We start from the raw sequence: 22,193 nt of genomic DNA, 5'->3' as shown, positions 1-22,193 counted from the left end.
ATGTGGTGAACAGAAGTCGAGGGTTAGAGCCAAGAGAGTTGGTCAGTTGGATATAATAATCCTGTTTGGCACGTGAAAGAGCAGATTGGAAGGAGGTCAGCATAAACTTAAAGTGTAAGAAATCAGCAAAGGCCCGACATTTCCGCCAGAGTGAGAGTACTCTGTATTAGAGATTTTAAGTAAATTGTGGAATAAACATAATCTAATATGTAACTGGTTAGCATTGAAGCCTGAAATGTTTTTCTGCCAAAAGAGCTCAATGTTCTAGCTTCTCTGCCTGGAGGAGCAGAAGTATGAGATCTGGCATTGCAAGTACGCTTTAAAGCAGATTCCACAGCTAGGGAATGGTGAGGTAAATGATTTTTTTCAAACCCAGTGCATTTCTTATCATATACATTGTGTAAATTTTCTTAGGAACTACTTAAACAGTCGGTGGAGTCTCCCAGTATATGATTAGAGTATTTTTTATAATTGTATAAAGTGGAACAATAATTCCTTCTCTAACAGGAGAGTTATAATCTAGAACCTCAAAGGGTTCTGAATGAGGCTCTTCCTCCGTCTCTAATTTGAAAGGTATGGTTTGACTCATCTCACGGACAAAGACAGGAAATTATCTACTTTCTGGAGAAGACCTACGTTTCTCAGGTGGGGGAGAAGGATCAGATGGAATGCCATAGGACATCTCAGCTGAGAGGTCCTGTGGGTCATGATCCGTCTCCCAGGAAAGGTCCGAGTCTGACTCTTCAAAGTACTGTTCACGGGAAGTACGTGGAAGAGAGTGTCGACAAGAGTGTCAGCTCTACACCAAGATGTATCAAAGCAGATGAGTCTCCAAGACTGGAAAAAGTTTCTCTGCCGATGTCGATGCATGTGTCACTCGGATTTGTGTTGTCTCTGACGTTTGGTGTCGAGCTGATGTGCGAGACCTCTCATGTTTCGATAGGCTGAACTAATTCTGGCGCAAGCATCTTGTAAGCCTATATAAACTCTGAATGTGAGAGCTCCTCCTTGAGCATAACCTGGATTGAGGATGTCGATGCAGGGGAGGTGTTTGGCAAAGTGCTTGGAGGGAGAACGGTGGCATTGCTTCTAAGGTTTTTTACGCTGCAGGTCCCTCAATGCACGCAACACTGACAAATATGACATAAAGTCCTTATGCAGTCGCAGTAATGAGTCTGACGTCAGACCATCTCGATATTGCGTTGGTGTGCCCAATGTCGATGCAGGTTATTATTTATTATTATTTATTTATTGCATTTGTATCCCACATTCCCCCACCTATTTGCAAGCTCAATGTGGCTTACATAGATTTGTTAGCGCTATCATATCAGGGAAACAGATATGGTTGGTACAGTGTACCGGAGGGAAGGGGGAAGAAGGAAGAGAGTGATTAGGTTAGTTATAGAGGTGGGTTTTCATGATTGATTGGACTGGTGAGATGACTTAGTGAGGTTACATATATACGAAATCCCCTGCCATGCTCGATGTGGATGCCAATGTCGATGCAGAACCAAAAGGTTTTTCACACTGGAATATGCAGGCTTTAAGGGTCCTTGCTTGCATGTGCAGGCAGAGGCTACACTGCATGTGCCAGTGCTCCAGACCCAAGCACTGAACACACCCATTATAAAGGTCTATGTCTGAAAATGGTCCTATTGCATCGAGTACACTTCTTAAAGCCACTCTGCACCCTCGTTGACATGGAGGGATAAATGGCTGATGCAAAGTCAGCACAGAAACTGTCTTATCTGCACTTATGAGGTACACATAGCGTACAACCAGGGCAAGGTGACTTCTCTTGACAACACTGCCACCTTTAACCTGACTGACCATGAGCTCCTCCTAACTCAGTTAGCATCTACTGGCCTAACCAGTGGCATACTGAGATAGTTTAATTCCTTCCTTCCTTCCTTCCTTCCTTCCTTCCTTCGTGCCCATAACTTTAAGGTCTAGTTTTGGCATTCAGTTTCTTCACATAAGATGTTCTGCGCTGTTCCCCAGAGATTGGTGCTTTCCCTATTGCTTTCAAATTATTTCTCAGCCCACTAACCATTTATCCTTCAGACTTCAGGATTCAGTACTCACTATCACGCCGACAAAGTCCATAGTCTGTATTAACAGGGAAAAGCCACTGCTTGTCCCTGGGATCAGTAGCATAAATCTTGCTACTATTTCGGATTCTGTCAGTGATCTGAATTGGTCACTGCTGGAAGCAGGATACTGGGCTAGACAGACCATTGGTCTGACCCAATATAGCTATTCTTATACTGAAAGGTCTACTCCTGACATTTCTCCCCTTCAGATCTGTTTGGACCAAATATGTTTCAGAGAATCGACTCACCTTAAATCCATCTAAAATGATTGCAGTTTGGCTGACTGCCCAGCCCTCATGTCCATCTCTTGCCTTCTCATTACTAGGTTCCCCCATTCAGCTGGTTAATTCATTCAAATAGTTAGGAATCCTCATAGATAATGAATTACAATTTCATTTTCATTATATCTCTGTTGTAACACACTACTTCTTCACCCTTCACCAGATTTAATTGGTTCAGTCATTCTTGGATAAATATGAGCAGTAGACAGTCCATGCTCTTATTACCGTATTTTTCGGACTATAAGACGCACCGGACCATAAGACGCACCTAGGTTTTAGAGGAGGGAAATAGGAAAAAAAAAAAAATTCGGACTATAAGACGCACTTTTTCCCTCCTCTAAAACCTAGGTGCTCCGGTGCATCTTGTCCGAATCCGTCCCTCCAAGTTCGGGATCGCCCTCCCTAGGGTTACCTCCCCTCCCCCCGGCCCTGTCACCACCTCTCCCCTTACTCACGCGATCTTCCCTGGTGGTCTAGTGACGTCGGGGCAGGAAAGAGCCCACTCTTTCCTGCCCAGTGCGCTACTCTGCATCCTCCTGTATACTGCCTGTGACGGTCTCGGCGAGATTCAAAATGGCCGCCGAAAATTGAAGTGGCCTCGCGAGACTTCAATTCTCGGCGGCCATTTTGAATCTCACCGAGACCGTCACAGGCAGCATACAGGAGGATGCAGAGCAGCGCACTGGGCAGGAAAGAGGGGGCTCTTTCCTGCCCCAACATCACTAGACCACCAGGGAAGATCGCGTGAGTAAGGGGAGAGGTGGTGACAGGGCTGGGCGGAGGGGAGGTAACTCTAGGGAGGGCGATCCCGAACTCGGAGGGAGGGCTGGTGGCCTGCTAAATCTCTACCTTCGGACTATAAGACGCACCCCCCATTTTCCTCCCAAATTTGGGGGGGGGGGGGGGGGGGGGGAGTGCGTCTTATAGTCTGAAAAATATGGTACATCCCGTCTGGACTCTTGCAATATAGTCCTAGCTGGTTGACCTCAGTATTCTCTTAAATATTTTCAATCATTCAAAATGCAGCAGAGTCATCTGTTGAGTCTATAAGTCAGATTGTGTTTTCATCCTACTTTATCAGCATCACTGGCTTCCTGTGTATTTTTTTCCTTTCAATTTAAAGTTCTTATGTTGACACGTAACACAATTTTTAAGATTGGTCCACAATATTTATCATCCTTGTTGATCTCATATAAGCCAGCTAGCCATCTTCATTCTTCCATCAAACTTCTTCTCTTTCTTCCCACACCATTCAAAGCCGGCTGGACGCCACTCAACATTCAGCATTTTTCTATGTGGCCCCTATATTACGAAACTCGTTGCTTTTATTTACATGCTGAACCATCGTGAGCCAAGGTTTTGTTTTATTTTAATGAAATGTTTATTGAAAAAAAAACCACAAAATACAAAGCAAGTACTAGTGTTTACAAAAAAATGTGGTACAAGAACAGGACTAATCCCACCCCCCCACACTCAAACAAAAACCCATAAGACACACCACGATGTACCTTCACGGTGATCCCTGGAAAAACTTAAAAATAACCCTATATGCAACCTCTCCACTTGGGAGCCAAGTTTAAGGTTGCTCAGGAAAAAAACATTTAACCCCTCCCTGTTTACTAAGCCGTGGTAGCGGCTGTCATGCAGCAATGCCAACACAGCCCATTCAACATGAATGGGCTGTGTCAGTATTAGCACATGGCAGCCACTAAGCTCCTAAGCCACTAAGCTCCTCTTATTGACTTATAAGTGCATTCACTCTGCAGCCCCTCACTACCTCTCCACCCTCATCTCTCCCTACACTCCCTCCCAGGAACTCCGTTCACTAGGCAAATCTCTCCTAATTGCACCCTTCTCCTCCATCACTAACTTCAGACTCCATTCCTTTTGTCTCACCACACCTTATGCCTGGAATGGACTTCCTGAGCCGTTACGACTAGCTCCATCCCTGGCCACCTTCAAAACCGGGCTAAAGGCCTACCTGTTTGATGTTGCTTTTGACTCCTAACTTGTCACTTGCTCGTAACCTTTATCTTGTCTTCCTCTCTTCAATAGTCCCTTTCCCTATGTGTCCTTCTGTCTGTCTTACCCTTATCGGTCCTGTCTGTCCTGATTTAGATTGTAAGCTCTTTTGAGCAGGGAATGTCTTTTCTTCATGTTCAATTGTGAAGCGCTGCATACGACTGGTAGCGCTATAGAAATGATTTACAGTAGTAGTAGTAGTAGCTTGGTAAACAGGGGAGTTAGTCAGTCTTGCCTTCCTCAATTAACAGACTCACCGAGCCTTTCAACAACACATGGGTTGGGCACCTTATTATTATCCTTTTATTTCTCAGTACCTGTTTTATTATACAGCCACCATCTGCCTGTCCTATCTAATTATGAATTTATATTTAACTCTTTTATATGTTTTATTTTGGATTGTATACCAATGTTATGTTATTCATGGAAGGTTGTATTTGAATTGACCAATTTATTCAGGATGCTGCTGCAGGTGTTGAAATTTATCTGGACAACACTGGTGAAGTTTCCAGCAAGAAAGGAAACTAGATGTGGCAAAACGCAAACAGATCTTCAAAATACATCCAGGAAACAAGCATCCATCCCACTAATCTTCTACTAAATTAGGAAATTTTATATATATATATATATATATATATATATATATATATATAATTTCCTAATTTAGTAGAAGATTAGTGGGATGGATGCTTCTCTTAAAAAAAAAAAAGCTTCAACAAAACTAGATTTCATTACAAGCAGAAGACAAGAAGCATTCCACTTCCCAGTGCAGGTATACAGTTTAATCTACATGCTATTTCCTATAACATTTAACAAAAATACTAAAACAGCACAAGAATATTACATTTAATGACACTTTAAATCTATAAAATTAAACACAAATCAAGCATCACTAGGACCTGGATAAGGATGATTTTGTAACGTTCAACACTAAGAGAAAGCATTGCTGCACATACCTTTCAGCTTATCCACAACTAACCATTACCCAAAAGCTATAGAGAGACTACAATTCTACAAAGAAAAAAAATAAGTGTGGGGCAAGGGCTAAGTTGACCTAAAAACATTTTTCAAAGCTTCTGCTTCCTCAATTGTTTTCCATCCAATTAATTGCATTTTATGTATTTTTATTCATCTAATAACGTATAATTGCACTATTCACCTGCTCAGCTATTTTGTTCTATATTGAAACACTGATTTCCACAATAAAAAACAAAGTCTGTTCACCTTTTTAATCTCTTTGTACAGCTCCAGTTGTAGCCTTGGAAGGTTAGAATCCATCAATGTCTATAAAAAAAAATGCAGAAGTTGTTTAATATAAGAGAACACTAAAATCAAAACCAATTCATAAATCTGTTAAAATAAGCAAACAGAAATAAAACAAAACATAGAAAAGAAATTAAGATGATACCTTATTTATTGGACTAACTTAATACATTTTTTTTATTAGCTTTCAAAGGTAACTCTCCTTCTTCAGATCGGAAATGAGCAAATATTAACATCAGAATACATAAGTGAAATACAAAAGCATTCCAACGACAGTCTCACAGGAAGAGGATGGGGTGGATTAGGTAAGAAACAGGGAGAGTTGGGTGGGTGAGAGACAGGGAGAGATGGATAGCTGATAAGATGGTGACGAAGCAGTACATTTTTATGGTCTACAGTGGGACAGAAAGCCCAGACCTTTGTTAAGTCCTCTCTGATAGATATCAAAATATTTCATCCTAAACTGTTAGTATTTTCACCATAAAATCATTGATGTGTTCTGGTTTTGTAAAGTGCTGTCCCACAGATGTGACATAACAACACAAGAGTAGCCACACTGGGTCAGACCAACGGTGCATCTAGCCCAGTATCCTGTTTCCAACAGTGGCCAAGCCAGGTCACAAGTAACTGGCAGAAACATCCTGGTTGGCATTAATATTATGGGTATGGGACCTAGAGTAACTGACTGGGTTAAAAACTGGTTGAATGGAAGGCGACAGAGGGTAATGAAGCTTGATCTGAAGAAAGGAATGTTATCAGTGGAGTACCGCAGGGATCAGTCCTTGGGCTGGCTCTTTTTAACATCCTTGTAAGCGATCTTGCAGAAGGGCTGTCTGATAAGGTTTGTCTCTTTGCGGATGATACAAAACTCTGCAACAGGGTGGACACTCTGGAGGGCGTGAATGACATGAGGAAGGGCCTAGCGAAGCTGGAGGAATGGACCAATATTTGGCAACTAAGATTTAATGCTAAAAAATGTAGGGTCATGCACTTGAGTCCGAAGGAATCCGAAGGAACAGTACAGTATAGGGGGTGAAGTGCTTCAGTGTATGAAGGAAGAGTGGGACTTGGAGGTGCTTCTGTCTGATGACCTTAAAGCTTCCAAACAGGTAGAAAAAGCGACGGTCAAAGCCAGAAGGATGCTTGGGTGAAAAAAAAGAGGGATGATCAGCAGGAAAAAGGAGGTGATCGTGCCATTATATAAGTCTCTGGTGAGGCCCCATTTAGAATACTGTGTGAGGTTCTGGAGACCACACCTATGAAAAGATATAAATAGGATGGAGTCGGTCCAGAGAGCGGCTACAAAATCAGTAAGCGGTCTTGAACACAAAAAATATAGGAACAGGCTTATGAACCTCAACATGTATACGAGCTGAAGTACCAGCCACCAAGAAAACGACCTTCCAGATCAAGTACTTCAGATGAGAGGAATTCAGTGGCTCAAAGGGAGCTTTCATCAGCTGGGTGAAAACAACGTTGAGGTCCCATGACACTGGTGGAGGTCTGACAGGGGGCTTTGATAAAAGCAAACCTCTCATGAAACGAACAACTAGAATCTGTCCAGAGATGGGCTTATCTTCCAAACAATGATGATAAGCACTAATTGAACTAAGGTGAACCCTTACGGAGTAGGTCTTAAGACCAGACTCGGAGAGGTAGAGAAGGTATTCGAGCAGGGTCTCTGTAGGGCAAGCAAGGGGATCTAGGGTCCTGATCTCACACCAGATGGCAAACCTCTTCCATTTGAAAGAATAACACCACTTTGTGGAATCTTTCCTGGAAGCCAGCAAGACCCGAAAGACACCCCCCAAAAGACAAATGGAAGCAAATTCTATGCTCTCAACATCCAAGCTGCAAGAGCCAGAGACTGAACGTTGAGATATAGACGAGATCCCTTGTTCTGAGTTATGAGAGTTAGAAAACACTCCAATTTCTATGGTTCTTCGGAGAATAACTACAGAGGTAGGGAACTATATCTGCTGAAGTCAGTAAGGCACGATCAGAATTATGGTCCCACTGTCTTGCTTGAGTTTCAGCAAAGTCTTCCCTACAAGAGGTATGGGAGGATACGCATACAGCAGACCTGTCCTCCCAATACAGAAGGAAGGCTTCCCACACTAGTCTGCCATGGACCTGAAAACTGGAACAGAACTGAGGGACATTGTGATTGATGTGAGTGGCAAAGAGATCCACCAAGGGAGTGTCAAACGCTCAAAAGATCTCTCAGACAACAGTCATGCTGAGAGACCACTCGTGAGGTTGTATAACCCTGCTCATTCTGTCAGCCAGGCTGATGTTTTTGCCCATCAGATAAGTGGCTCGCAGGTACATGCAATGTTGCCCAGCCCAATGCCACATCCGGACGGCCTCCTGACACAAAGGATGTGATCTGGTGTACCCCTACTTGTTGGTGTAATATATGGCAACCTGATTAAGGGAGTATCCAAGACAATCTATTTGGACAACCCACTAGTCGGAGCTACAGGGGGCCACCTTTCGTATAAAAACTTCAGCCTATTCCCGACGGGCAAATCGTCTGGGGTGGACACTGGTACTGTGGCAATGCTCTGCTGAAGCCAGTCAAAAACCCGTCCCCTGTTTTGACTGGAGAGCAGCAGGGGCTTTGAGCGCACCCTGTTGATGAGAACAACTCTCTTGGCTCTAATCCTCGACTTCTCTTCACCACATTGAACTCTCTCCTCAAGGTGCCCCCTCCCCCAACTCCCCCTTCATTATCTCCTCAGACCCTTGCTGAATTCTTTCACAACAAGGTTGAAAAGATAAACCTTGCTTTCTCTACCTCACCACCTCTCCCTCCACTAGTCCGTTCCCCTCTCTCTCCTTCCCCTCATTCCCTTTCCTCCTTTCCTGAAGTTACTATTGAGGAAACTACACTTCTCCTTTCTTCCTCAAAATGTACCACCTGTTCCTCTGATCCCATTCCCACCCACCTTCTTAATGCCATCTCTCCTGCTCTTATTCCTTTTATCTGTCACATTCTCAACCTCTCACTTTCCACTGCGACTGTCCCTGCTGCCTTTAAACATGCTGTGGTCACACCTCTCCTTAAGAAACCTTCACTCGACCCTACTTGTCCCTCTAATTACCGATCCATCTCCCTCCTTCCTTTTCTCTCCAAATTACTTGAGCGTGCTGTTCACTGCCGCTGCCTTGATTTTCTCTCCTCACATGCTATTCTTGACCCACTACAATCTGGTTTTCGCCCTCTCCACTCAACCGAAACTGCGCTTACTAAAGTCTCCAATGACCTATTACTGGCTAAATCCAGAGGTCAATATTCCATCCTCATTCTTCTTGATCTTTCCGCTGCTTTTGACACTGTCGATCACAGCATACTTCTCGACACCCTGTCCTCACTTGGATTCCAGGGCTCTGTCCTTTCCTGGTTCTCTTCCTACCTCTCCCTCCGCACCTTTAGTGTTCACTCTGGTGGATCCTCTTCTACTTCTATCTCTCTGTCTGTCGGCGTACCTCAGGGTTCTGTTCTTGGTCCCCTCCTCTTTTCTATCTACACTTCTTCCCTTGGTTCATTAATCTCATCCCATGGCTTTTCCTACCATCTCTATGCTGATGACTCCCAAATCTACCTTTCTACCCCTGATATCTCACCTTGCATCCAAACCAAAGTTTCAGCGTGCTTGTCTGACATTGCTGTCTGGATGTCTCAACGCCACCTGAAATTAAATATGACCAAAACCGAGCTTCTCATTTTCCCCCCCAAACCCACCTCCCAGCTCCCCCCGTTTTCTATTTCTGTTGATGGCTCTCTCATTCTCCCTGTCTCCTCAGCTCGAAACCTTGGGGTCATCTTTGACTCTTCTCTCTCCTTCTCTGCTCATATCCAGCAGATTGCCAAGACCTGTCGTTTCTTTCTTTACAACATCCGTAAAATCCGCCCCTTTCTTTCCGAGCACTCTACCAAAACCCTCATCCACACCCTTGTCACCTCTCGTTTAGACTACTGCAATCTGCTCTTTGCTGGCATCCCACTTAGTCACCTCTCCCCTCTCCAGTCGGTTCAAAACTCTGCTGCCCGTCTCATCTTCCGCCAGGGTCGCTTTACTCATACTACCCCTCTCCTCAAAACCCTTCACTGGCTTCCTATCCGTTTTCGCATCCTGTTCAAACTTCTTCTACTAACCTATAAATGTACTCACTCTGCTGCTCCCCAGTATCTCTCCACACTCGTCCTTCCCTACACCCCTTCCCGTGCACTCCGCTCCATGGACAAATCCTTCTTATCTGTTCCCTTCTCCACTACTGCCAACTCCAGACTTCGCGCCTTCTGTCTCGCTGCACCCTACGCCTGGAATAAACTTCCTGAGCCCCTACGTCTTGCCCCATCCTTGGCCAACTTTAAATCTAGACTGAAAGCCCACCTCTTTAACATTGCTTTTGACTCGTAACCACTTGTAACCACTCGCCTCCACCTACCCTCCTCTCTTCCTTCCCGTTCACATTAATTGATTTGATTTGCTTACTTTATTTATTTTTTGTCTATTAGATTGTAAGCTCTTTGAGCAGGGACTGTCTTTCTTCTATGTTTGTGCAGCGCTGCGTATGCCTTGTAGCGCTATAGAAATGCTAAATAGTAGTAGTAAATAGTAGTAGTAACAAGTGCACTGGGGCTGAGACTCAACAATCTGGCAAGAAGAGGTGGCATACCTATGCCCCTGAGAGTAATAGGGACCCCTACTTGACTTACCAAAAAACCTTCCTAGCTGAGGAGAGTAATGCAGAAGACATCTGGCGGGAGAAAGAAGAGATGGTATCAGTGTGCTTTTTGATCTGGTCAGCGATTTCTACAACCTTCTCTCCAAAAAGGTTACCCCCCCCCCCCCCCCCGGCATGGGGCGCTCCTCCTCAGTGTCAAACAATACCTCCGGGTGGAAGTGACGAGACCGAACCTGCCTTGATGTGAAGGAGCCATGATCTCTAGAATAGCATCGAGTAGCCGGCTCCCGCCTCGACTCTGGCAAAACTTTCTCTACAAATACTGAGGGAGTGCTGGCTTGGGTGGCAGTCGACATGTGGTGTCGGTGTCAGAGGCCGCTCCGCAGGCTGAGGGCCAAGTGGAGCCGCAATGGGAGGCAAGGTAGGCGCAAGCACCCCCAATGCACACTATTGCAAGTTGCAAAAGGCCATTCAGCAGCTCAGGGAGCATGGCTGGGGTGTGTCGGTTTAGGAGTAAGTTGCAGAGCTCCTGGGGTCAATACAGGAGCTGGATCTTGGCTGCTGGGAGACTGACGCATTGGCACCTCCTGTATGGAGGGGTAGTGGTCCTCCCAGCGCCAACATTTCTCAGGTGCCAAATCCCTCAACGCTCCAGAGCTCCCGGCACCACACAGAGGGTGATCGATGACTATGCTTCGTGGCCTTAGCCTGAAGTTTGTCATCAAGGCTCCTCAGTGACGACACGGAAAATGTTGAATCCACATGTCACCTCAGGGTTGACTCTTACAGTAGACAGTCCCAGGGGCTCTGCACAGGAGGCCACGAAGCAGGAGGAGACCCACTCAATGCATCACTGCTCCTAGTGTCTATGGGACTAGCAGCAGCCAAACTTAACTATGCTCCTGATGCTGAGGAACTGGACTTGGCTCCAAAAATCCTCTCATTTTGAGCCTATCTGGATACCTGGGTCCTTCATACGAAGACAAAGTACACAATTAGCTGGGCTACGGTGGGACCCAAGACATTGAAGACACCAAGAATGGGTGTCTTTCCCAGAGATTATACGATTGCACCGGGTACAGCAATGAAGCCACTGGGAACCTTTGCAGACACAGATGGAAAAACTTCCGAGGCTAAATCAAACGAAGTAATGGTGCCTAAAAAAGGGGCAAAGCACCGGGGGAAAAAAAAGGGGGGGGGACCCAACCGAAATTGAGGCCTAAAAACAGCCATATGACGATGGAAAAAAAATAAGGAAACATAAAACCAGGGAAAAAGAAACTAAGAAAATAAAGGAAAAGAACAAAAGGGGTTCAACAAACGGGAACACAAAAAAAAGAGCCAAAAAAAAAACTGACTGAAGACACAAAAAGAAGCTCTTTGAAACAAGCTAAGTGTGGAAATGGTTTAAAAAAACACACACACACACACACACTCTCCTCACTGTGGTAGAAAAAGAACTAAGGTGACCGCGTTCTCGTGGCGGGTGGGAAAGCACTCGCACGTGCAAAGTGGAGCGGGTCTCACACTCAACAAAGTTCTACTTATGCTTGTCATAATTCCAGGACCAGGTGACACAGTTGGCATCACCCACTTGTGAGAATAATAAGAACATAAGAGTAGCCATACCGGGTCAGACCAATGGCCCATCTAGTCCAGTATCCTGTTTTCCAAACAGTGGCCAAGCCAGGTCACAAGTACCTCACAAAAACCCAAATCATGGCAACACTCCATACTATTGGAACTCCAACAATATACATCCATGAATTTCACTGTATAACTTCATCAACCAATCATGTGCTACATGTACAGCGGTGTACAAATCAACATGCAAATTAACATGCAAAGTAAGTTTTACACATTTTCTCCCCTATCCCCCCTACAGCCCCCCTCCCCAAACCTCCACATCAATGTGTCTTTCTGCTGTAGCCCCTCCAGTGACCTGATCGGTTTTTGCGGCCGGACCCAGACTGGGGCTACCAGTCAGAACCGTCCGCACAGGCTATGCAGCTTTGTCATTGAGTCACTGTGCCCTTTGGAGCTGAGTTTATCCAAACCTTTTTTAAACCTTGATACGCTAACTGCTGTTACCACCTCCTCCAGCAAAGAGTTTCAGAGCTTAACAATTCATTGAGTGAAAAAATATTTCCTCCTATTTGTTTTAAAAGTATATCCATGTAACTTTCTCGAGTGTCCCCTAGTCTTTGCACTTTTGGAACGAAATAGATTTACTTCTACTCGTTCTACACCACTCAGGATTTTGTAGACCCCAATCATATCTCCCCTCATCCATCTCTTTTCCAAGCTGAAGAGCGCTAACCTCTTTAGCCTTTCCTCATACGAGAGGAGTTCCATCCCCTTTATAATTTTAGTCGATCTACTTTGAACCTTTTCTAATTCCACTATATCTTTTTTGAGATACAGCAACCAGAACTGAATGCAATACTCAAGATGCAGGCACACATTATAGCAATACAAAGGCATTGAAGTATTTTTGGTCTTATCTACCATCCCTTTCCTAATAATTCCTAGCATCCAGTTTGCTTTTTTTGGCCGCCGCTGCACATACAGCAGAAAATTTCAGCGTATTATCTACAACGACACCCAGATCTTTTTCTGGAGTGTGACCCCCCAAGGTGGACCCTAGCATCAAGTAACTGTGATTCAGACTATTCCTTACATTGCGCATCACCTTGCATTTATTATATTAAATTTCATCTGCCATTTGGACGCCCAGGTACTAAAAATCGAGAAGGTACTTAGCTTCTCTACAACAACCAAACTCTTCTCAGGGGCTCCTCCGCTATTAGGAGCCCCTGAGAAGAGTTTGGTTGTTGTAGAGAAGCTAAGTACCTTCTCGATTTTTAGTATCTTCTTTATCTTTTCAAACATCTAAATTTTCTATTAAGTTGTGTTTATATACACATATATTTTTTGATGTTTTGAAGTTAAGATTTCGAGGAGGTTTTTTCCAATGATGAAGAAGCCCTAGCCTTTTTACCCGTTTTACCAGTGGGAAAAGGAGCTTCTTGAGGTTTTTCCTCCTGACGCACTAGTGAAGTAGCTTAATTTATCCTGAGTTTCCAAGCGTCTATATGTAATAATAGTCTCTACCATTTTGCCTGGCACCGACGTTAGACTCACCGGTCTATAATTTCCCGGATCTCCTCTGGAACCTTTTTTATAAATCGGCGTTACATTGGCCATCCTCCAATCTTCTGGTACCCCCACGCTTGATTTTAAGGATAAATTACATATTACTAACAATAGCTCTGCAAGCTCATTTTTCAGTTCTATCAGTACTCTGGGATGAATACCATCCGGTCCAGGACGTTTGCTACTCTTCAGTTTGTAGAACTGCCCCATTACATCCTCCAAGTTTACAGAGAATTAATTAAGTTTCTCCGACTCGTCAGCTTCAAATACCATTTCTGGCACCGGTACACCACCCAAATCTTCCTCGGTGAAGACCGAAGCAAAGAATTCATTTAATCTCTCCGCTACAGCTTTGTCTTCCCTGATCGCCCCTTTTATTCCTCAGTCATCTAGCGGTCCAACCGATTCTTTTGCCGGCTTCCTGCTTTTAATATAACTAAAAAAAATTTTTTTACTATGTATGTTTGCCTCCAACGCAATCTTTTTTTCGAAGTCCCTCTTAGCCTTCCTTTCAGCGCTTTGCATTTGACTTGACATTCCTTATGATGTTTCTTATTATTTTCAGTCGGTTCCTTCTTCCATTTTCTGAAGGATTTTCTTTTAGCTCTAATAGCTCCATTCACCACACTTTTTAACCACGCCAGCTGTCGTTTGGTCTTCCGTCCTCCTTTTTTAATACGCGGAATATATTTGGCCTGGGCTTCCAGGATGGTGCAAGATCCCAAAACAGTAAAACAGATTTTATGCTGCATACCCTAGAAATAAACAGTAGATATTACTAATTCCATCTTAATAATGGCTTATGGACTTTTCTTTTAGAAAATTATCCAAACCTTTTTTTAAACCCTAAGCAGCTCTGGTTTGTTTTAAACTTATTTAAAATTTACTACTTAGTAGGACAATATTCAAAGTGGGGTCTTGCCAAAAACTTGATAGGGAGTAACATTACTTTTCTTGTCCTGCTAATAATCATCCTTATCAGTGCACAGCTCTAGGCTTCCTCACTCCTTTTGTCACATTCATTAGTTATCTCCAAGTCCTCAGAAGTGAATCCCCAGTCTCCTTTTCTTAGGGACTACCAGTTCCTCCCTCTCGTTGTATGTGCCTGAAATAACTTCACCTCAGATTAATAACCGTGAATTATTTTTTTTTAGAGGGAGGGGGGAGAGAAGAAAGGGGTTAAAGTGAAGTAGTAAAAAATACTTCCCCTTTTAAGGCATTTTTCACTTTATCTCCTCAGGTAAGTCTAGCAAGTTGCAGATTTTCATGTAATCCATAAACAAGCATACATTTTATTCTACTCCGTTCCATATCATCACTTATTACAAAAAAAAATTTTGAAGTGGACTGGATCTACAACTAATTCCTGTGCCACCCCTGGTCACTATTCCTTCAAAGGCGACTCCACTGCCCATCTCTATAACTTCTGTTGCTTAACTAACTTCTCATACAATAATTCATGTTATTTTTCCATGAACTAGCTAGCTTGCTCGCTCACCATCACTCTGCATAGAACAATGTCAAATGCTTTACTGAACACCAGATAGGCTACTTTAATTCTACTCTTCTCTTCAACCTAGAGTTGCCAACTTTTAGCTGTAAAAATTCCCAACCGAATATGCTAAGATCTTCACCAATAGGAGCATCTCCCATCCTCAAACTGAATCCCACTCTCCCCCTTCTTTCTCCCCTGATCCATTGTCAGCACTTTCCTCCTTCCCCAGGCAAGACTTAGCTCTTGCCTCCTCCCCAAGGATGTTACTGAAGTAAAAAGAACACAGGGAAAACTAATTGGTAATTTTAGAATAAACTAAAATGGCTATTTTAAAAGCACAGAACATTTTGGATAAGTTCCATGAAACTAAATTATAGGGATCTCCTTCTTATATAAACTGAACCGACTTTACCTTTATCACTTTATTGAGGCATTCATCGGCAACCATCCTGACATCAGACTCCGCATCATCACTGCAGAGAAGAAAAAGCTCCATAGCAATACCCAGGAGTTTCTGGAATTCTGGAGAATTTCTAAATAAGAATTAAACAATCATAGAGATATAGATTGAAAAAAAAAAAATAGGTACACCAGAATTACCATATATTATTAATATTATTGAAGCTTAAAGCTACATATAAGATGCTGTAAAATATTCAACAATAAATACTGTAAAAATTATAAAATAACAGTACAACATAAAATTACAAAAACCTAAAACATTATTAAAAATCAAATATTTAACAATAAGCATTTATTGACAGAGCAGTCATACCATATCATCAATCCATCTTTAACCACTTAAAGAATGCTGAAATAGATGTGTTTTAAGGCATTTAGGGGCCCTTTTACTAAGGTGTGCCAAAAAATGTCCTGTGCTGCTATAGGCGCATGAATTGGACGCGAGCAGGTCCATTTTTCAGCGCGACTGCAAAAAAGGCCTTTTTTGCCGAAAATGGACGTGCAGCAAAATTAAAATCAGCGCGCATCCATTTTGGGCCTGAGACCTTACTGCCACCCGCTGACTTAGCAGTAAGGTCTCAAGCATTAACCAGGCGGTAATCGTCAGTGCGCGTACAATGCCAATTACCGCCCGGTTAGTGCCAAGTGGTAGAAAATAAAAATTATTTTCTGCCGCGCGTTTTGGACATGCGCCAAAATCAGAATTACCACACGGGGCACACGGTAGCCAGGTGGTAGTTCTAATTTGACACACATTGTACACATGTAGGCACCTACGCGTCTTAGTAAAAGGGCTCCTTACTAAACTCTGACATATTAGTGGTTTGATGCACATATCATAAAACTGAATTTGAATCTGAAAAAATAATCTATTCGCATCTAACAAATTTCAGGTGATCAATATAGCCTTAATAAAGAGGCCACAACTCAATACACAATTATTCAGTGTTTTGTGCACCAATAACAACCTTTTAAACCTAATACAATAAACAATAGGCAACCAATGTTAGTGTTTGCAACGATGAGGATGCATTCTGAGCAATCTGCAAAGGCCAAAATACTACTCCAGAAGCTTCACATGTAACACATTATAGAGTCAAAATGGGAAACCACCAATGCATGAAATACAGTACAAAAATTCTAGAAACTCAATTAAGATTTAAGACAACATAATATCAGGAGCTTGAGAAATACTTTATCACAGGAATATGAACTTTCATAATTAACTGTAAATCTAACATAACTCCTAGATTTCTCAAGGATTAGAAACAGTAATATGATTGTTATTATCATGACTATATCAGGAAATTGTAAATTAGAAGATCTATGTCTAAACAATTAGATTTTTTCCACATTAAGTCATAATTTATTTGCTAGCATCCATCTCATCTCTCAATCATTTAAAGATGTTACGGTTGGGGTTGAGGTGAATGAATTGGGTGGATGAGTGGTGCTTCAATATCAATTAATGATTTTCTGTGTGGTATACATTCCCCCAGGAGTTTATGATTGTGAAGGTTTTCCACTTTTAGAATTTTTAATGTGATTGTCTGAATTTTGATCATTTATGCTTGCTAGGAAATTTTAATGTCCCTTTTGTATTGATGGTTCTGTTTTTTGGGGGGAGAGATCATGTGTTGTTGTTTCATTGTTTGTCTTTTTTTCAGGTAGAAGAAATAGTTCAGTATCCCACACATCAAGCAGGACATGTGCTGGACTTAGTTTTTTTGGCACCAGTTATAAAATCTAATTGGAGTGGTACAATAGATATTACTCCAGTGGCTTAGTCTGGTCATTTTTTGTTGACCTTTTCTTTTAGTTATGCAGAAGTGACAGAGCAGAGGAAATGTAGTGCTCAGACAATGATGGTTCATTCACATTTTGAGAATGAAGATCTAGCAAGACAATGGTTACCAAAATTGGTAATTGAGGAATCTTTGTCTTTGGAAGATAGTGTTGAACAGTGGAATGTTACTTTAAGCCAGGCATTGGAAGACGTAGCCCCTATGAAGAAGATTAAATTTAAACCTGTTACGACTCGGTAGTAGTGAGACCCTGTGCCCCGACTGAGCACGGCAGAGATGGAGTGACACCGCACTCGGTCAGGCAGCCAGACAACCCCTAGCTTCACCTGGGAAGCAACCACCGTTCACCGGAAGTTGAGCTCCCAGCTGCAGGTGGCCACCAGGACTTCTGGAACTGGCAGGGTTGCACAGCCGCTGACCAGGCTGGCAGGAAACAGACACAGTCCAGACCTAGTACTCCAATAGGCAAAGAATAGTCAAAATCAGTCCAGGGTCAAGGCAGGCAGCAAACAAGCGTAATCCAAGAAAACTAGCCCAGGTCCGGTACACAGGAACACAAGTAGTCGGCGAACAGCACTCTGCCAACAACTCCTCAGAACAATTGAGGCCGAAGCAATGAAGGCCTGGAGGCAGTGCTTTAAATAGTGAAGGAATCAGGCTAAAACATGTGCAGCTGAAACAAGATGGCTGCCCCCATCAGCAGAGAAATCCAACGCCCAAATATGGGCTTCCTTCCTGCAGCCGTCCAACCCCAAGATGGCTGCCATAAGCTGAGATGCCCATCCTAAGATGGCCGACCTACCCTGGAGAACCGTTACCAAAATAGATGGCTATCTCTGCCGGACCACACCTCGCCGGCGAATAGGCCGCGCAGGCCTGGAACCAGGTGAGGAACGTAACAGTATCCCCCTAGGAAGCCTCCCCCTTCTCCCTGGCCCGGGTCGAGTAGGATGAAGCGAATGGTACTCACGGACCAGGTCTGGAGCATGGACATTGGTTGCTGGTTCCCAGGAGTTGTCCTCTGGTCCGAAATGCTTCCAGAACAGCAAGTAGAACAGCTTCCCACCACGCAGCTTTGAATCCAGAATCCAGTCCACTTCGTACTCAAGGTCCAGATCGCTCTCTGGCACAGCTACCTTCTAGGGCTCCGGATGCCACATGGACCTGCGGAAAGGCTTCACGAGAGATACATGGAACGCATTGTGCACCCGGAGTTGGCTGGGTAGGTGCAACCGGTAAGTCACCGCTCCTACCCTGGAGCGCACGGCAAAGGGTCCAATGAACCGGGGAGCAAACTTCAGAGAAGGGAGCCTCAACTTCAGGTATCGGGTACTCAACCATACCTTCTCTCTCCCAGCAGGTACGTGGGAGCTGCTTGTCTCCGGCGGTCGTAAGTCTCCTTGGCTTTGACCGCTGCCCGTCTCAGCTGCTCTTGGACCTTTTTCCAAGCCTCTTGCATTATTCGGACTGTGGGTTGAACCTGAGGTGGGACCTCCTCGGGAGAAATGGGTGGAGGCAGACGTGGATGACGCCCATAGATGGTGCTGAAAGGTGTAGTCCAGGAGGCTGAATGCAGGCTCTTATTGTATGCGAACTCTGCCCAGGGTAACAAAATGGACCAGTCATCCTGGCGCTGGTTCGAGTAGGCCCGGAGGAAAGCCTTCACCATCTGGTTGACCCTTTCCACCATCCCACTGGTCTGCGGATGATATGCTGATGAAAAAAGAGTGGTTACCCCAAAGGCTGAACAGAGCGCTCTCCAAAAGCGAGAGGTGAACTGAGAGCCATGGTCACTTATGATCCTTTGGGGCAGTCCATGGAGCCTGAAGATATAGGTGATGAAACTGGAGGCAAGACTGGCAGCCGCAGGTAAAGTCTTCATTGGCACAAAGTGGGCCATCTTGGAAAATCGGTCTATCACCACCCAAACGACTGTGTTGCCCTGGGAGGCCGGTAGATCAGTGATGAAATCCATGGACAGGTCCTCCCAGGGTTGCTGTGGTACTGGCATGGGCTGCATCAGACTCCACTGTCTCTGATGAGAACTCTTGGTTCGGGCACACACCGGACAGGTAGACACATATTGCAGCACATCCTGCGCCATCCGAAGCCACCATACGACCGGGAGATCAGATGGAGGGTCTTGTGAAACCCGAAGTGTCCAGCGAATTCAGAAGCATGCCCCCAGCACAGCACCTTCGACCCACCGGTACCGCCCTCCGGCAGTCGGCACTCGCCCCGGATATAGATGGAATACAGGCCGGGTTCAGCATGGGATAGGGCTCCTCCTGGTCCCCGGGAGCCTCAAAACTGCGGGACAGGGCATCCACTTGGACGTTCTTCTCCCCCGGCCAGAAAATCAGGCGGAAGTCGAACCTAGCAAAAAACAGCGACCACCGGGCCTGACGCAAATTCAATCTGGTGGCATTTTGGAGGTACAGGAGGTTCTTATGGTCGGTGATCACCGTCACCAGATGTGCTGCTCCCTCCAGCAAGTAGCGCCATTCCTCAAATGCTAACTTAAGCGCCAGAAGCTCCCGATCCCCCACCGTATAGTTCCGCTCCGCGGGGGTAAACTTGCGGAAAAAGAAGAAGCAGGGATGCTTCTTCCCGGCAGCAGACGTCTGGGAGAGCACGGCCCCTACCCCCAAGGCAGAGGCATCCACTTCCACCAGGAAAGGCTGGGTAGGATCCAGACTGTGGAGGACCGGTGCAGAAAGAAACGCCTTCTTCAGAGTGGAAAATGCAGCAACCGCCTCTGGCGTCCAGTTCTTAACATCCGCACCCTTCCGCATGAGGGCCATTAGGGGAGCCGTGATAAGGGAGTAGTCCTTGATAAACTGCCAGTAGTAGTTGGCGAACCCCAGGAACATCTGCAAGGCTCGCAGGCCCTGGGGAGCCGGCCAGTCGCGGATTGCAGTCACTTTCCCAGGATCCATTTGCAATCTGGTGGCAGAGACAATATATCCCAGGAAAGGCAAACTCTTCTGGTGGAAAGAACACTTCTTCAGCTTGGCATACAGCCGGTGTTCCTGGAGACGCTGGAGCACCGTGCGGACATGGGCAACATGCTGAGACAGCGAGGTGGAGAAGATCAGAATGTCATCCAGGTATACGATCACAGAGGTGTAGAGCAGATCCTGGAAAATGATGTTGACAAAATTCTGAAAAACCGCAGGAGCATTACATAGGCCAAACGACATCACCCAGTACTCGAAGTGACCCTCATGAGTGTTAAAGGCCGTCTTCCACTCATCCCCCTCCCAGATCCGCACTAGGTTGTAGGCCCCTCGCAGATCCAGCTTGGTGAAGATCTGGGCTCCTTGAAGGCGATCAAACAGCACCCACAGGTATTTCCAGCATCTTATTGCAGCACTCAGTTCCTGATGAAGCCTTGATGCCGGGGTGAAACGGTGGTGGCCCCCGTTGAACATAAGACTGCGCTAATCAGGTAGCGTAGGCACATTACTGCGTGCTATCCACTTTGCGCAGAAGTCCTTACCGCCTCCTAAATAGGTGGCGTTAAGGGCTCTCACGGTAATGGCCAAGCACTAATGGGGAAATCAGCGCGTGGTCATTACAAAAAAGAATGACACAGCAGCCATTTTACCACCATGCTAAAAGTGGCCACAATGTGCAAAAAACTCATGTGCTGACATCAGCGCCAGACACTTTTTAGCACGGCTTAGTAAAAGGACCCCTAAGTCTCACAGCATAATGGGACCTGCACTAAAATAGTATGAGTTAGTGGTAAAGATAAAAAAGGTCTTAACAGTAGCCAGCATTGATAATTACGGGGTCCTTTTACTAATATGCGCTTACAGATCTGGCGTGCACTAAATGCCACACAGCCCATTGTATACCTGTGGGCTGCATGGCATTTAACACACTCTAATTTGTTAGCACATGCTAAATCTGTTAGCGAACATTAGTAAAAGGCCCTATCTGCCCCTAAATGCTTATTGAACTTATCTGGTGTTAAAACTTTCTACTGACACACTCAGTTATCGCTCTATCAGAGGCATATCCCTGTCCTGAAATGGTGATAATCTATCAGGAATTGGAAAGGGAAAAAGGTAATAGAAAAAGTTAATATTTTAAATATGAGATATTTCATACTTACAACAGCAGTACTTAACTAAAGAAACAAAATAATTTACCTCAGAGATTGAGCAATTATGTTTTCACATATTGTCAGGCAGTGGTTCACCCGATCCTTCTTAGTAGTTGAAAGCTCTTTCTTTCTATTTAAAAAAATAAAAAAATGACATTAGATCTAAATGAGATACCCCATAAAAAAATAACATTGTTTCACAGCTCTTAGGGTTATGGGATTTGAGGTAGAGAGACCACCTGGCATCACACAGAGATACATAGAGGCATATTTTCAAAGCACTTTGGGAGGCTAAGTTCCATATGTTTCTATGGAACTTTGGGAGGCTAAGTGCTTTGAAAATAAGCCTCATAGTGGGCCAGAAAAAAAGGCACAAAGGTAAAATTAGGTCCTACCTGATAATTTTCTTTCCTTTAGTCACAGCAGATGAATCCAGGAACTGGTGGGTTGTATTCGCCTACCAGCAGGTAGAGATAGAGAACACTGAAAAAAGGCAGTGATCCTAGAAGTCCAGCCCCTCAGTATATGTCGAATCACAAGGGAAAATTAGGTTCTTACCTTGGTAATTTTCTTTCCTTTAGTCATAGCAGATTAATCCATTACGAGTGGGTTGTGTCCATCAACCAGCAGGGGGAGATAGAGAGCACTGAAAAACCATAGTGCCTCATGGCCAGCTAGCTCCATCTGCCTCTTCAGTATTTGAAGCTTCCAAAGCAGTGTAACACCGCAAAGCATAACAACATGAACTTTCCTCACAGCAGATGAACGCCCCAAAACTGGAGCTATAACTCAAAGGAGGGAATGAAC

At 44.4% G+C, this 22,193-nt stretch overlaps 1 protein-coding gene across 1 annotated transcript in view; it reads right to left on the bottom strand.

The window, feature by feature from the left end:
* HTT (huntingtin) overlaps positions 1–22,193 on the bottom strand; it is a 990,576-nt gene that overhangs the window by 959,602 nt on the left and 8,781 nt on the right. The window contains exons 2-4 of the mRNA XM_030191138.1: positions 21,433–21,516; positions 15,418–15,538; positions 5,621–5,680 (exon numbers count right to left, since the gene is read on the bottom strand). Of these exons, the coding sequence (XP_030046998.1) occupies positions 5,621–5,680; positions 15,418–15,538; positions 21,433–21,516 (265 nt within the window). The remainder of the gene's footprint in view (positions 1–5,620; positions 5,681–15,417; positions 15,539–21,432; positions 21,517–22,193) is intronic.

The sequence above is a fragment of the Microcaecilia unicolor genome, chromosome 2, assembly GCF_901765095.1.
Source record: "Microcaecilia unicolor chromosome 2, aMicUni1.1, whole genome shotgun sequence".
Taxonomy (NCBI): Eukaryota; Metazoa; Chordata; class Amphibia; order Gymnophiona; family Siphonopidae; genus Microcaecilia; species Microcaecilia unicolor.
Note: the sequence above shows the minus strand (reverse complement) of the source record. Positions and strands in the feature narration are given on the sequence as shown.